The sequence below is a fragment of the Populus trichocarpa genome, chromosome 15 (genome assembly GCF_000002775.5).
Source record: "Populus trichocarpa isolate Nisqually-1 chromosome 15, P.trichocarpa_v4.1, whole genome shotgun sequence".
NCBI classification, from domain to species: domain Eukaryota; kingdom Viridiplantae; phylum Streptophyta; class Magnoliopsida; order Malpighiales; family Salicaceae; genus Populus; species Populus trichocarpa.
The window spans coordinates 1,184,554-1,201,987 of NC_037299.2; the positions used below are offsets into that span (position 1 = coordinate 1,184,554).

The 17,434-nt window shown below is 35.3% G+C and overlaps 1 protein-coding gene across 6 annotated transcripts in view; it reads right to left on the reverse strand.

The window, feature by feature from the left end:
- LOC18105500 (probable plastid-lipid-associated protein 14, chloroplastic) overlaps positions 1–10,129 on the reverse strand; it is a 46,088-nt gene extending 35,959 nt beyond the window's left edge. For 2 of the 6 annotated variants that reach the window (XM_052447317.1, XM_052447316.1), the window contains exons 1-13: positions 10,051–10,129; positions 9,835–9,878; positions 9,680–9,758; positions 9,478–9,591; positions 9,043–9,225; positions 8,856–8,942; positions 8,279–8,379; positions 8,097–8,184; positions 7,753–7,833; positions 7,549–7,625; positions 7,287–7,422; positions 6,826–6,888; positions 5,731–6,372 (exon numbers count right to left, since the gene is read on the reverse strand). In XM_052447317.1, coding sequence (XP_052303277.1) covers positions 5,737–6,372; positions 6,826–6,888; positions 7,287–7,422; positions 7,549–7,625; positions 7,753–7,833; positions 8,097–8,184; positions 8,279–8,379; positions 8,856–8,942; positions 9,043–9,225; positions 9,478–9,591; positions 9,680–9,758; positions 9,835–9,878; positions 10,051–10,113 — 1,752 coding nt within the window. In that variant the 5' untranslated portion in view covers positions 10,114–10,129 and the 3' untranslated portion in view covers positions 5,731–5,736. Of the gene's footprint in view, positions 1–5,730; positions 6,373–6,825; positions 6,889–7,286; positions 7,423–7,548; positions 7,626–7,752; positions 7,834–8,096; positions 8,185–8,278; positions 8,380–8,855; positions 8,943–9,042; positions 9,226–9,477; positions 9,601–9,679; positions 9,759–9,834; positions 9,879–10,050 lie in introns of all 6 variants that reach the window. The other 4 variants (XM_052447315.1, XM_052447319.1, XM_052447318.1 and 1 more) reach the window with 4 other exon arrangements.
- Positions 10,130–17,434: the final 7,305 nt, after the last annotated feature.

Consider the following 17,434-nt stretch of genomic DNA (forward strand, 5'->3'; position numbering starts at 1 on the left):
CCAGCTGTATATCTCACCATGATTCTCTCTTAATTGTTACCGTTGTGAATTCTTTTAGTTTAGCCAAATATATTTCTGTCATAATTATCAATCCCTACAATTGAGGGAATGCTATGTAATGTTTATCAATATATATACTTCACGAGAATCACCACAGGTATGATCTGAAACTGTATTGTTATCTATATTCTCCTTCACACCTTACACTTTAGTTGTGCACAACACATGGCAACTATTTGTGCACAGATAATACAATTAATATATAAGTACTCCAATCAAGAGATCCCTCGTCAATATGCGTGTTATTCGCAACTGCCGAGAGACAGCAGGTCCTCCAACCGTGTCATCTCCCACCCTCCTGACAGATTCCTCATCCAATGCCAGAGTTCAATCTGATTGTCGAAGCCAATGTCTCAAAGAAAAACTACCATGATACTGCCATAAAATAAAAGGGAAGAAATAAACTTTCAAATCCCTAAACTCACAAATGGAGAAATTGAAATATGAGAAGAACTCTGCTTTGAAAGTTTGGTACCTCTTCAACAACATTGAATAATGGGAAATTTTGGTGGTTCTAGACTTATGGTCGAGGAAAGGTTTATTAGCACAAATACTGGGGAACGAAACAAGACATGAATAAATCAGCACCCTGAATTAGTGCACCTCCCACACATGGGTACAACTAGCCCAGTGGATAGGCATATTAAAGTAAATGCAAGCTTTCCCCCGTTTTATGCTGTTTTTGAGTTTTATATTCTGCTTCCACGCGCAACATGCAGAGATATGAAGGCTCGTCCAGTAAACAGAAAACCTCCAACAGGGGTCTTGTAGAAAGACTACCCTGCCTAGCATAAACAACTAAATGGATTCACACAACGAAACATTTAATGCATCAGCAATATAAAAATCTTACACAGAAAGAGAACATACCCCATGTGAAGGGCGGAGCCTTGTAGAAAACTTAGGTGTGCTGTAGCTCAGGTAACAAAATTAATTATAAAAAATCTAATAACTCACTTTACTTTCTCCTTGTCTTTCACGGAAAACCTAACATAAATAATTAGTTGGTTGTTTTCCTTTTGTCTCTTACGGAAAACCTTTGGTTGTTTTCCTTTCGTGTCTCTTACCGACAACCAAAGTCTTTTGTAAAAAACCTGAACACGGATAATTAATTGGTGTATAAATCAGATTCACCTACTTGGAAAGTAAACTCCAGAACAAAGCCCCAAACCTGTATTGCTCGCATTCCTCTACGTTTTGCTTGGGTACTGACAAGTTTCCTTAGCACAACTTTAATGTTATGCGAAGGGCTGCAATTTCACATTGTCCCGCAAGATATCACAACAGTCTTAAAAAACATTTAATGAAAAGAATAAATTTTTAATATTTTATTTTTAAATTGGGAAAGGTGTCTTGTTTAAGAATATCACCTCCTCCTACTACTACTACTACTATTATTATTATTATTATTATTAACCCTAACTAGTCAGCAGAGATTTTATGGTGCGAAACTGGTTGTGTAAAAAAAAAGATATTATTACTCCTTAAGCGTTATATCTGAAGTAAGTTGTATTGCTAGTTTTGTCTTAAATTGTTAAGATTTTATATTATGATGGTCTACTTGTAATATTCTTAACTTTGACATCAGTGAATATTTAACTACGGATACTTTCAATTCTGACATTGGTAAATATTACGTAGTAAAAAACATATGGTATTCACGATAAGATTGTCACAGCCACATGTACTTGGGTTCAATAATTTGTTGAGTTCAAGGATATTGGGTCTGATAATTTGCCAAAACCATAAATATTTAGGATTAGCACTTAGTTGAGCTCAAGGATGCGGGGTTTAATAGTTCGCTAGACTCATGTATGCTTGGGCTCAACACTTGACTGAGCCTAAGAATATTGGGTGTGGTAGCTCGCCAAATTAACCTACGCATGCTTGGGCTCAATTCTTGGCTGAGTCCAAGGATGTTGGGTATGGTAACTCGTCAGACTCATTTATACTTAGGCTCGGAAAGATGCTGAATCTAGTAACTCGTCAGATTCATATATATATATATATACTTGAGTTCAACACTTGGTTGAATAAAAAAAATACTAGATGTAGTAGTTTGCTAGACCTAATATGTATTTAGACTCAATACTTAACTAATACTTAACTATGTTTAATGATATTGAGTTATCATTCTATCTTTATTTTTTTATTTTGAACATGATTTTAGGTAAATAACACATTGATATGATTGTCACATAAACTTAGTAAAATCAAATCATTTTATGTAATTTAATTACATAAACAACAACATTTCACTTGCTTTTCTATATAAAAAGCAAAAATTAGCGATCCAGTTAGCATCTATTAGTACGAGAAATGACAATCAATCTAATTTTTTATCATTAAACTAAGTACTAGTTATGCGTTTCAAAGCTAAAGATAATGTGTATTAAAGAAAAATAATGATATACTTTACGGTTTAAAAAATATATTTTTATTGCAGTTTTAAAATGAAAATTATAATATATATATATATAATTAAAATTACTGGAAGATAAATTTTTACATGTAAAATAAATAAAAAAATTATTCTAACTTCTATAAAATTAAAATTTAAAACATAATTATATATAGGCACTAGTATAAAATAAAAATTATTTACCTAATCAAATAATTCTCTTTATAACTATAATTAGACAAAAAACAAAGCGCAATGTATCTTCAATACTCAATACATTGTCAAGAGAAACCTTATTAATTTGTTTGTTTTTATTTTTTAAAAGTATTTAAAAAAAATTAAAAAAATTTTATATTTTTTTATTTAAAATTAATATTTTTTTGATATTTTTAAATTATTTTGATGTCCTAATATAAAAAATAATTTTTAAAAAATAAAAAAATATTATTTTAATAAAAAGTAACTACTATACTTAGAAATACTTTATGGAATAAATTGCTTAACTGATTTGGGGTTAAAATTCCATGTTTTATTAGTTTTTTTTATTTATTTAATGGTCACATCAATTCAGAGTCTTGTTATTTTTTTCAATACAAGCTTTTTGCTTTTTGTCCTTGCCATCAACCGAGATCGCACGTTTATCGCGCGAATGATAACACTACGTAAGCTTTCTACGTAGCGATTCGCGCGAATGATAACACTACGTAAGCACTACGTAAGCTTTCTACGTAGCGATTCGCGCGAATGATAACACTACGTAAGCTTTCTACGTAGCGACTCGCGCGAATGATAACACCAGGTAAGCTTTCTACGTAGCGACTCGCGCGATAGGATAAATCATGTTTGCTTTCTAAGGACCCACCTCTACTTTAAATTTAAAGTAGAGGTGGGTCCGGGTAGTTCCTTATAAATAAGTAAATGGAAAGTTCCCAGTTCTCCCAACCAAGAAAAAACCCATTTCATTTGCTTTGCTTTTGCTTGTCCTAGAAAATGGCAGCGTTCTCCAAGATCCTCAGAGAGACTGATACTAAGAAGAGGCTGTCAGTTCCTATCAGGTTTCTCAGGTCTCTTCCACCTTTCAAACTAGGCAGCCATGCCGTCACGTTTGAAGCTACAGACGAGAAAGGCGAAGCTTGGCCCTTTCAATGCTCCATCCGCAAGAGAGGACACCCGAAGCCAGTCCTCACAAAAGGTTGGGTTGCGTTCGTTAAGAGCAAGAAGCTACAAGTTGGTGACAAGGTCAGGTTTATTAAACGTAAGAACCGAGCTACTGCAGCAATCTCTTACATAGTTCGTGCTGAAAAGGCAATCAAGATCTTTGGTGTTACATTTGGCTATGCCCGGATTGATCTAGTCCATTTCCCTAATTAATAGCTCTGTAAGTCAAGCTAGCAAATAATAGTGCCGGTTTCATGCACTGGCTTGCATGGCTCTTAATCGAGTCCCTTTCTGTTCTTTTGCATTTTACTTCTCCTCAGTCGTAATTCTAGTCTACTAAGTTACCTCGGTGACTTGAATATTCTCATGCACCAGACAGGAAACACCAAGGTTGTTATTAATGGTTGGCTTGTTAACTATATCCAGTAGGGAATGAAATGGAGCCATGTTTCCCGCTTAGGGGACATGTTAGATTTCTAAGTTGGGTGAGTTTCAAGTTTCTTGAATTCTCATATATTTGTGCTGCTTCTGCAATTAGTATAAATGTTTAACTTTCAAAAGCCATCCCATCTGCTATGGTCTCTCAAGATGTTCCTTTTGCACCTTTCTTTCAAGAATATGGAATTACTGATCTCTGAATAACGCAATAAGTAGCTCGCGAGGCCACTTCTCATGCAAGGGTACGTACGTAGTAGCAGTAATGTGGTATATGTGATTGCGCTCTTGCATATGAAATGTGAATTATTTTGCATATTCGGCATCTTGACGAAAGAAAGTAACGATGTTGGCTTAAATCCGTTGCCTGATTGCCTCTTTAAGAGGTATTATTTCTTGTTTAAAATTATGATATCAAAGTGGGTTTGATCATGAAAATACACCTCTTGAAATAGAGAGATCATATATAGCTAGCTAGGTTATAAATTACCTGAATCCTCGACTTCCTATCGACGTAGAATAATGATATAATTAATCATAGAGTATTAGTAATGAGGAGGCTTGTTGGTTCAGTCATGGAATCCTCGACACAGAACTAAAAAAACGGCACTCGTACCGTTCATTTCTTTTCTTTTTTGATGTCGGCGCCATGTGGTCAAGGTGATGGTGAGAATGGTGGGCGCACCAAATCCACCCTCGGGCCCTACCACATCCACATGCATATAAAATTTATGACATTAATGTTCTTACAAAAATTAGTTTTATGATTCTCATGGCGATGATTTGATACTTCACATCTGGGTGTTGAGATGCTGTTAGTTTTTCATCCATCACCGGGTAATTTTTTCATTAAAATAATGTTGCTTTTTATTATTATTATTATTATTATTATTGATCCGATTAGTTCCAACAGGTCACTACAATTCCGATCACATTTAAATGATTTGTCCGTAACAATATCTTATAAAATTCAATTAAAAGAGACCCAGCCCAAATCTATGTTTTGAATTTTCCGAATCAATCAACAAAGCTAGGCAGAGTTTGACGGCTATAATCATTCATGACTAAAATTCTATTTATTTTTGTTTTTTAAAAATATTTTTAAAATAATTTAAATTTTTTTTATTTTTTTATTTGCTTCAAATTAATATTATTTTAGTATTTTCAAATTATTTTGATATATCAATATCAAATATGATTTTTTAAAAAAAAATTTATTTTAATATATTTCTAAAAAACAAATATTTTAAAAAACAACTCCTACCCTCCCAAACCTCTAAAAAAAACCATTATCACAAGTGAAATAAATCTGAGAAGTGCGTGTTCGACTTGGTAATAGCCATAGCATCATTTTAGGTCGGTCGGAATCTTAAGAATGGTTCGTGGCTGCAAAATTGATTGAGCATGAGCGTACCAAAGCAGAAGCTGTTCCCCTGCTGATGGTTTTATAGTCTGTTTGGTATCATCTTGACTACCTCTGGCTGTCTTCTTATTAATTAAGGTTTGGCCAAATTAAGGGTAGACAAGCCACTCAGACAACAGGCCGCACTGCATTTGGAAAAGGTTGATCTTCTTCAATTAATCGACTTTACAAATTACACGAGCAAGAACAAAATAGCTAAATACACTCCCGACAGAAATTTCTATCTACAGTTGTGCGCAATTGCTATCTACAGGTTTCATCAACACATAGATCTTGTAAATAAGAGAGCTGATCCATTGACCCCGCGCAGGACTAGCAGTCTGGAATCCACATATGTTCCACAGACGAGCCTAGACAAATCAAACATCTCAGGTGGCACTTGCACACGAATTTCTTGAACTATACTGCTTGGTGTAACATCATTTTGATTAAGGTTGTCCCCGAGACTCATTGTCACCTCAATGTCAGCTGCAACAAGTTTGGCCACTGGAAGGCTCGATGGAAACTCCTTATACGGGACAAGTTTCCTCCATTTTTTAGCTGATAATTTCTGGGCTAAAGAATCTTGATTGTTTGGTTGCCCAAAGGATAACTTCTCTGATGTCTTTTCCTCCTTAAGATACAACCGTCTCCCGGATGTCAACCGGAATAAAGAGTTTACTTCCAATTTCCCAGTTACGCCACTTTTGTCATGAGGCCAGTCTCGACCATTCATGACCGTGAAGCCAATGTCCGATGTGAAGGAAATACTAGTATTTAATTTGGATGCTCTATTTATAGTTAGATAAACGTCACCAATCAGGACACGAGCAGAAGGCTGACGAAGGGTCAATCCTATTTGTCTCCCGGTACAGTATAACAGACGCCATTTTCCTGGAAGCAACTCCAACCAGTTCTGCACATTGAAGTAGAGCAGAAATTTCAATATTGAGTAACCTTTGAGAATAACAAGGCCTCGATCCCGAGCTCGTTGGAGATGGATGGTAAAAGCATAATCAATCAATAAAATGTTTCATGTTCTACCAGAAGGAAGAATCCAAAGAATATTGGCTGATGAAGAAGTACAACAGCTAAAGAACCAAATAAGTTTCTAGCTTCTTTTTCTTTATATTGTATCAATGCATTTAGCAGTTAGACCATTTCACATAAAGTGTTCACGTAACAAAACGAGAGAGTAAATGGCAAAGAACTAGTGACCATAAATTAGAAGAAGCCTTTGAAAGTAAGGGTGATGATACAAGTTATAATATCTTTGAGGCAACCAGACATAGATCCATATGACTCTTTGGAGAGAGCAAAAGAATTAATGAATCTACAAAAGCTACGAACAAAGCAGATAATTGCTAACCTTTGGCCTTGAATGAGCATTCAGCATCTCCATCAATTCGATAAAATAGGAAAGCCTATTACGCTATCACATCAAAATTCACCAGTCAGTTTACATTGTCAATGTAATGTCATTGCGAGCTATAAACCAACACCAGATATATAATGAGTTTACATGCAAACATTTAGTAGTTCAAATAGAAATAGAAGCACACTAAGATATCTTTCAAGTAACAGGAAATTAATTAGTAACACTAATTGTTCCATCTCATACTTGTGCTTCCCTAGAAAAACAGGGTACTTTATAGGGTCACAAAGCCTCTGATAAATGATCAAGATGCATGGTTGCGCTTCTCTATGCTCAGAACATGAAACTTTCAAAATTTCCAGCTAATCACTCAAGGCACTGGCTTAAAAGAGTCACAACCGATGAATCCATCGGAATGACAATAGAGAACTTAGAAATGCTAACTGTAGACACACCTGGGGCTGCTTATAAATGTATTCCTCCGTAATTCGAACTGCAGTTGAGCCAAGACCCCATCTGATGATATCCATGGATGGCGCCACCCGCCATCTTGGTCCACACAGAAATGGATGCCTGAGGGCATCCAAACAACTGCAAAGCAAATCAAAATAGTCATCATAGATGCCTCATCTCTCTCAAATTAATACAGATTCCATTCAATATGGTTAACCTCGTGTTGTCTTACTATTGTCTAATAAGAGATGAACTGATGAATACCTTATTCTTTTGGAAGGTTTGGTTGCCAATAACAAGGATAAAAGGTTCCAACCGGCACCCCAGTTCCGATCGAGTATCTAGAAGAAACAAAATAAACTTAAACATCCTAATAATTCATGTGGCTTTTACTTATAAAAAACAATCTTTATAGATATTGTGAAAGGTGTAGCTTAAAGTATGGTAATTTGCATTCGTACTACTTACTTGGAGTCCAACATTTCCAGATGGAGAATTCCTACTGAGGATTTGCAATAAAAATTCACGCAAGCATGAAGGATCATTCCCCTGCACTCATCCATAAAAGAGAAATTTGGTAACACAGTTAACACTCAATATGCCAGTACAACTTCTTAGGATCAGTACCAACATATGATGAGTAGTACATGATGATACTATAGGATTTTTTTCGTATTGAGCAAATAAAGTGACTGCAAATGCATTCCAGTCTTCAAGAAACTGGTAGAAATTAATGAAGAGAAACTTGATCTTATCCAGAGACGTAATGCAAGTGAAAGGGGGGGGGGGGGGGGGGGTGTAGCATGTTGTACCTTCATGAGGAATGATTTGAACTTCAAGAAATTTAATGGATCCATGAGTTCCCGCAGCACCATTTTTGCCATCATAAATCCTACACATCTTTTCAACATGGATGAAACAGAATTCAGTACATCAGCAGCTCTGCTAGCAGCACTAGCTGGATACACTTTTAGGTCTATCTATCTATTCATACCTCATGTCAAATGCAATCATCATCTGCCGTCTGTCCATGTCCAGTGTGCTACTATTTGGACCATCCTCGTAAAAGTCGGCAGCATTCCCTAGTATCCCTACCTGAAAAGTTGGAATTTCAGAAGTTTCACAAAGTAAGACATCAATGCAAGAAAGAAACCACATGTTACACAACTTAATCAATGAAGTAGTGCTTTATAGCAGAAATTATGGAGCAGAAAACAGTGGATAGTTGTACCCATGTGTGGGAGGTGCACTAATTCAATGGTGCTGATTTATTCATGTCTTGTTTCGTTCCCCAATATTTGTGCTAATAAACCTTTCCTCAACCATAAGTCTAGAACCACCAAACTTTCAAAGCAGAATACCAGAAATAAAATTTGACTTCACTAGATCAATGGAAATTGTTGTGCATCAAGTGTTGTCATATCAGACAACACAAATCAACAAGAGTTTTCCTCAAACACCCTTCTCCTTACAAAATTGCTTTCCTTAATCTATATATATCGAATTTAATTCTAAATTCAGAGAATATAAAATTCAAAAACATCATAAAAAGGGGGAAAGCTTGCATTTACTTTAATATGCCTATCCACTGGGCTTATATGCACATTCTCCAGCCTCAACTCTGTATGTGCAAGTCCATGACTGTGCAAGTAGTTCACCTTAAGTAAGCAAAACAAACACCTTACACTTTAGTTGTACACAACAAATGGCAACTATTTGTGCACAGGTAATACATGAATACAATTAAGATATACATACTCCAATCAAGAGATCCCTCATCAATATGCGTGTTATTCGCAACTGCCGAGAGACAGCAGGTCCTCCAACCGTGTCATCTCCCACCCTCCTGACAGATTCCTCATCCAATGCCAGAGTGGCTTCCAAGGTAGGAAGCCAATCTGATTGTTGAAGCCAATGTCTCAAAGAAAAACTACCATGATACTGCCATAAAATAAAAGGGATGACATAAACTTTCAAATCCCTAAACTCACAAATGGAAAAATTGAAATATGAGAAGAACTGCTTCCACACGCAACATGCAGAGAAATGAAGGCTCGTCCAATAAACAGAAAATCTCCAACAGGGGTCTTGTAGAAAGACTAACCTGCCTAGCATAAACAACTAAATGGCTTCACACAACGAAACATTTAAAGCATATGCAATATAAAAATCTTACACAGAAACAGAACATACCCCATGTACCAGAGTAAACGAACCACGGCCACTAGTAGGTGAAGAAATATAACCATAAACTTGCATCGAATAAGAATGGTACATAAGTTTACGGCGAACCAGCTTCTTCAATACCTAAAAACACTTTAACAACACCAAGGTTACACCAATATTCAAAACCTCAAATACAAAATAAACAAAACTCCAAAACAAAGCCCCAAACCTCTATTGCTCGCATTCCTCTACGTTTTGCTTGAGTACTGACAAGTTTCCTAAGCACAACTTTAATGTTATGCAAAGGGCTGCAATTCCACATTATACTCATTACCTCCGATAATCACACAATATCACAGAATCAAATAAGAAAAGAAAGCTAACCTATTAGAATCCTTTACTATTGCTTCGAAAACCACCTCATCCGCCTAAAACAAACCCCAATTCAGTTATCCATGCCATAATTATCAGAGCTAAGAACAATCACTTTTGGACATTAAACACTATCCTTAAGTGTTAATAACCGAAAATCACAACGAAATTAACAATATTTAACAAATACAGATTAAAAAAAAATTGAAGTAGAGTTTTCTGGCTTACCCGGCCACCAAGGCCAATACTGACACGATCAAGCACCTTAAAATCAGACATCTTGAACCTCATAACATCTCCTCCTCCTCCTCCTCCTCCCCCTCCCTCCTCCTCCTCCTCCTCAATCACACATCTCCTTCCATCGCCTTCCGATTCCAACGGAGCCGTGGCCTTACTCGACGACGAACACCTCACCACTGTCCCTACTTCTCTCCTAGAGCAAATACTTCTCACACCGATGATACTACCATTACCACGTCGTTTAATCAATTTCTTCGTCGACAAATTATCAGAAAAAGAACAGAATCCGACTCCATATATTGCCGCCGTCGCCGCCATCAATCGATCAATCCGTTACAACTCTCAGAATTTTTTTGATCCAGAGAGGAGTTAGTTAGCAGAAGGAAGGAGAGGAAAGTGTGAAGAAATAGAGAAGAGAGTGTGAGAGTTGCGTGAAGGAGTACAGAGCCCTGGGCTTGGCTCGTGTCAATGTCTGTTTTTCCAAATATCTCCGGCATTTACCTCCAGTTATTTTCTGTGTTTTGCGTTCCGTGCACACTCCTATCTCCGCCACGTCACTTTTCGTTGGTGTCCACGTTTTTGTTTTGGAGCTCAAAAATAATTATATTATAGCAGTGCTATTACTGTGTCGTGGATGGTGGTTAAGCACGGCTTTTTTAACATGTTAATTTAAAAAATTTATAATTAATTTGAATTGGGTTTTAAGATGAAGTGAAAAAATTATTGGTTTAATAAAATTAATTGATTCAGTCGGATTGATATGTGACTTGATTGACCGGCTCAAATAATATATTTCAAATTTAATATGAAAGCTTTCTTGATCTTGTTCTGTACTAGTTATAATCAGTCAATAATATATAAAGAGGGTGTTTGAGAGTATAATTATAGTTGTTTTTTAAAAAATATTTTGTATCGAAATGTATCAAAATGATATTTTTTATTTTTTAAAAATTATTTTTGAGATCAACACATTAAAAAGATCTAAAACATATAAAAATAATAATTTTTTACAAAAAAAATTTAATTTTTTGGGAACGCGGTGCAAACCGCGTTCCCAAACGCGCACAAAATTTATTTTATAGAATCTTCTAACAGTTAAAATTTTTTTTAATTAATATGATTTAAATAAATTATATGTAAATAAAAAATTAATTTTAAAAAATTCTTAATTTTTTTAAATTTAATTCTTGATTTATGGTGATTAATCAAAAGTTGATAATGATGATAATTAATTTTTCAACATTTTAATTTTTAAAATTCACTATAAAAAGGGGTGAATGAATTTTCCAACTTGATTTTTTTATATTTTTAAATATTTTTCCACACCTTATATTTTAATATTTTTTCTCATTTTAAACTTTAGTTTTTTTCCAAATCTAAAGGTTATGTTCTTCTTGTTGAGAGATATTTGAGTTTTATATTTTTTTTAGTTCAAAGATCTTGTTTAGAAATGTATCTGAATCTAGGTGGTATTATTGGAATCTTGAGAGGCATATTATAAATATATTAATTACACAAGTGAAAAGCAATAAAGCTTTAAGGATAACAAATCCTTCATTAACAATAACAAAAGTTTTATTACTTTAAAATGCTTCACCAAATAAGTAATCTTCTCTATTTTAATTGTTGTTACTCATTTTTTGAGCCATAAGTGCTAATGGAGATGGTGTATATCCCCTTTAAATTGAAGACAGGAGTTTAGTTCAAGGTTGCTGGGAGATTGACAAAAACAAAGGAGAAGGAAATGTTTTTCGGGTCATGTTTCAGCTAGCATCTGCTCTCCTTATCCTTCCCCTTTGCTGCCAAAATTGTCAGGATTCTTAGGCTAATTAGGAGTCTTTTGATGCCAAATTCATTCCTTTTTTATATGGTTTTTAAGGTTGAATAAATCCCTCAGAAATGGCACTAAGAAAACCCGATCTGCTGCTGCCGCAATTTTTTTTGTTCCAACTTAGGCCCTGATTCTAACTTGGTCGTGCAATATTTGATCATCCCAGCTATATTCTGTCACTCATGACATGTTGAAGAATTGACCTACACCCTTATTGGGTCCTAGGGCTCACTGTTCTTATGGCAGACTCTCAGTCGAATGGGGATGCTTGGCGTTGTCAGTTTTCTGAATCAGATCAGGAGACCTCTTTTTACCAACCAGATTGTTGCCCGTTTCTGTTCTTTAAAACAATTTTATCTCACTTCGAATCCTTCATCAAAGTTGTAGTCCTGGACGCATAAATGAATTTGGGCTTTCGAATCGCTTAATTTTGATATCAAGAGCTCAAGATATTCCTGTTTGAATATCTGACGAGAATTCTGCCGCGAGCAGGATTCTGACAAGAGTTGCACTAAAAACTCTGCTTCCGTCATAATTTTTCTGGTTGTTATTCTTAGGTTATACTCTCAGTCATATCGGGATGCTCAGCATTCGTTAGTTTTTGAATCAGATTAGGAGACCATTTTTTACCAACCAGATTGCGGCCCGATTCTGTTCTGTAAAACGATTTTATCTCACCTCGAATCCTCATGAAAGTTGTAGTCCTACATGTGTAGATGAATTTTGATTTTTGAATCGCTTGATTTCGATATCAGAAGCTCAAAATATTCACATTTGAATATCTAATGAGGAAGTGAAAATTCTGCCGCAAAAATTTTCTGCCGCAGGAAGGATTTTGCCCCCCAAGTTTGCAGGACTGAATTGAAAAAAGACTGGAATAAGGGAGCTAATTGCCGATATAAATTGGAAGAAACTTGGCTGGGTTTTGAAGAAATAGAAAAACAGGGATAAGACCAGCAAATTCTGCCACAATGGGTCACGGTTCTGCCTTATTTTTTTCAACAACAAACGACACCGTCATTGTTTTTACTTTCTTCAGCTGAGAAAAGAGGCGACACCGTTTTGAAACAACCCCATTATGGTAATGTTTATTTTTTTTTTCTCAGAACAATACCTCCCCATCTGCAGCTCTTTCCCTCCTCTGCAGCCGCTCCTGCTGGCTTTTCTTTCATTCCCTCGTCCTTGCATCCTCAGGCCAGCTTGGTCTGTACGAGTGCCACCTATTGTACGCCAGGTCTACAGCTGCAAGTAAAACAATTTTAGCAAGGGAATGGCTGTGTACGTTCACAATACTAGCTGTTGAAAGAAGACAAAGGGACCATTTAAGGGATGGGATTCTACCCCTAATACACACGGCTAGGATGAGAGGGGGTGGGGCTAGTCTCCAAGTTTGGCTTGACTATATAAACAAGCTGTGAAGAGAAAGCAAGGGGGAGGAAAAAAAAAAAGGGAGAGTAAAAAAAAGACACGAAGAAAAGAAGAAAGAGGGAAACGGGAGGAAAGAGTGAAGAAAAACATAGAGAGAACGAGTATAAGGCTGAGGTTAGGCAAACAGAAAAACGAGGAGAACGAGAGAGGATCATCTCAGTCTATCCTACATTGCCAAGCAGGAGTTCATAAAATCTAAGGGTTTTTATTACTCCTAACGGCAAAAAGAGGAAGGCTTTCTTTGGTCTTCAGAGGCAGCAAAGCAAAGGCTTTTTCCATCTTTCTACACTTCCTCGTCTGCAAGCTATATCGGCAGGTATGAGTCTCTGCCTTCTTCTTTTTTCCCTTGTCATATGTATAGTTGATGTCTGTTGTTTCTTCTTTTTCAAAACCTGTTCCTGCTGTTATTTTAGACATATGAGTTCTGTTTTGGCCACATGGTTGTGCCGCTGGCCTACCTTTTCTGCCATGGCTGTGAGTAAATAAGAGCTTATGTTAAGAGTTGCTGGTTTCTGCTCTTATTTTGGACATGTGAGTTCTATTTTGGCCACATGGTTGTGCCGCTGGCCTACCTTTTCTGCCATGGCTGTGAGTAAATAAGAGCTTATGTTAAGAGTTGCCGGTTTCTCCTCTTATTTTGGACATGTGAGTTCTGTTTTGGCAACATGGTGGTGCGCTTGCCTGCATTTTCTTCCATAGCTGTGAGTAAATAGGCGTTTATGTTAAGAGTTGCTGGTTCCTTTCTTTCCCTTTTTGTTCTTGAGGATTGGGGAGCCTTAAGGTCCTCATTATCCTTCCTAGCCTTTTTCTCGGGTGTTTCTCTGTTTTAGAATTCTGCAGGGATGCGTTTTTGCTCCTAAAGTTTGTTTGTCCAGAGGAGAAAGTGAAACAGGAGGGAGGTCCCTTTGCGTTGGAAGTAATCTTTTGAGCAGGTTCAGAGGCTCATGTTTTCTTTCCTGCTAGGTGAAAATGAAATAACTGGTTATGTTGTTTTTGGGTTTAGTCCGTGATGTAGGTGGTATGAAATCATGCTCTTCAAGTTCTTTCCTTTTGCATGATTTCCTATATTGGTAAAAGAGGATAGGTCAAGAGTACCGACACTGGCGTAGGATTTTGAGTTTAAAATGTTGCTTTCAGAACTTTGGCCTCACGTGACAAGTTTATTTCTTGTGATGGTTTAATAATGCCGTGTGTTTTAGCTTCAGGACTCCCCCCCCCCGTGATGTTTTGCTAGCTCTAACTGGATGTTTGCTAGTGTTTTTTAACAAAAATATAAAATTATTTTTTTTGTGTTGCATACGGCCAATACCCTAGTATATTTTAAATTGTTTTTTTTTAAAGCAAATATTCAAGGTTTCAAAAAATGTGTGTTTTAGCATGGATTTCTTAAACATAAAAATTAGTTTTCTTGCATCTTGGATTTTACAACATGTTTGTAAATTCCAAAGGGTGTTGGTCAATATTCCAAAAAAATATAAAAATCTTATTTTTAGGAATTAATTTTTATTCACTATTAATGTTTTGATAACGAAATCCCAAAGGGGTAAATATCCAAAATATTATTAGGAATAATTTGTTATTCATTAGTAATGTTTGGATAAAGAAACCCCAAAGGGGTTAATATCCAAAATATTATTAGGAATAATTTGTTATTATTCACTACAAATGTTTGGATAAAGAAACCTCAAAAGGGGTTAATATTCAAAATATTATTAGAAATAATTCGTCATTATTCACCGTTAATATTTAGATAAAGAAACCCCAAGGGGTAAATATCAAAATATTTTTTTAGGAACAACAAAGTCATTATCCCTTAATAATATAAGGGCAAATAAACCTATGAAAGGTAAATATCCAAAATATTATTAATAGGAATACAACTTGTTTATTTTTAACATAAGCGCAGATTTATGCCTAAAATTTTATTTAGGACATTTTATTTGCTTATCCTTGAAAGAAGCCTCAATCATAATTGGGGACATTTCAAATTTTGATTCCACGATTTATAAGTCATAAAAATATGAAATACTAAGGCAAAAATGGGTTTTTAAAGCACCTTGAATTTCCTTTGGATTTCTAACTTAGTTTTTTTTTCTTTTCTTTTCCTTGCGATTTACGAGTCGCGAACACTTGAAATACTAAGGGAAAAATGAGCTCTTAAGCACATTAAATCTCCTTAGATTTCTATCTTAGCTATCTTTAAATTCATAAATTCTGAATTTATTTCAAATCAAGCATAGACTTCAAGAGATCTGCACCGTTTCTCTTGGGCACTCTATAGACATATCTAAAGGTATGATCCGTATTGGCCAAGGGTTCTTTCCCTTAAAAATTAGAACCCAAGTTCGTACATCATAGCAGACTTATCCTAGGGAACTGATGGGATTAGAGAACATCAACACCATAGCAATTATAGGCAAACCAAACACCGAGCAGCTTACCTTAGGTAGGGCGTACTGGGCGTACTAGGCGTGCTAAAACCTTCCCTTTACGCAACCAGTCCCTTGCCTTAGAGTCTCTGAAAGACCAGTTAGGTTTCCTAGTGACCATAATACTAGGTGGCGACTCCCTTTTTCACAAAACAAAGACCCCGACACCAATCCCTGCTACCAGGAAGGGTCGCCGCGACGTCGAGCTCTCGCGAGGGTACGACATTAATTTAAGCATAGATATTTTTATTATTAGTATCATGCTAGGAAATTGAATTAATAACAATTGTAAGTTTGGATACATTGTTTAGTATGCATGTTAGTATTCTATTATTATATTTATGTTGAAAGCATGTTTACCTTGAATTATTATTTTGGATTTAAACTTGTATAAACTCTAGACTTTTCTTGAAAATATTTTTATGTTTAGTATGTCTTGTTATAATAAACTAAATATCATTGCTCACTAGTTTAATATATTTACAAACTTTGAATTTACACTAACCAAATTTAAATGAGATTCAATTGTTAAATCAAAAGTTATAGTTTTCTTATTAAATGGGCTTTCCACGTGATTCAATTATGGCAAATCCACAACTAACTAGTTGTTTAGCATGGTCAAGCCTCCTTTTAGGCTTAGTTTTGTCCTAATAGTTCATAAACAAGACTATTAGGCTTTTTACGTGATCCAGCTATGGCAGATCTGTAACATTAACCGTTCAAAACCATCTAAACCTTCAAACCCTCCAATATTAGAACGTCAATAATTCTGAAAAATAACATACAAAATTATTTAAATAGCATCTAATCCGAACTAGCTAATAAAATCTTAAATTAAATAAAATTTTCAAATCAATTAGGAAATGAATTCGAGATTAACGATGAAAATAAAATAAAAATATGAACACCAACTTTTGAACCTAAATGCATGAAAATAATCTCAACTAGTTACAAAATGATCTAATAGACGCTTAGATTTATAGAATATGCTAGTAAAGTTCCAACATGATTTAATAATCAGCTTAAAAGTTATGTATCTTTATGTTAGAAAACTCGTTGAACCCATTCAAACCTTTTTTAGATTTGAACTTATTGATTTAGTTCATGAATTATTTGTCAGGCGTTCTAAGTGTCTAAACAAGTTCAAGAAGAAGTCTTTCTAGCATTGAACGTGGTAACAAAGAACACACAAACTTAACAAGTTCATGCAATATTAAAGATTATTCCATTTCAACTTTACAAGAACAAAAGAAATTAGTGGATAATTTGGCAGATCCGTTTTGGCATCATGTTGAGGATTTAAATGATGGCATTATGATGTGTAATTAGAGGCATCAATTTACTATGGCTATCTCCATTACAACGATCAAATGGCATCTATCAAGGGAGAAAGGGCATGGCTTTGCAAGTTGTGCAAGAAGGTCAAGAATAAGCTTTTCTAGCTTAATTTGAACTTGGCAAGAAAAGACACGATTGGACAACTTATTGATATTCATAAATTAAGTTCAGAAAGTACTTTTTTCTTTTATGAACAAGAGAATGAGAAATGCTTTGTATGCAAAGGGTTACAAACAAGTTTGAGCTATTGATATTAATGAGGGATTGCATTTAATATCCTTCTATTATGTTTCTATTATATTTATATAACGAGGGATTGCATTGAATATCCAATTATCATGTTTGT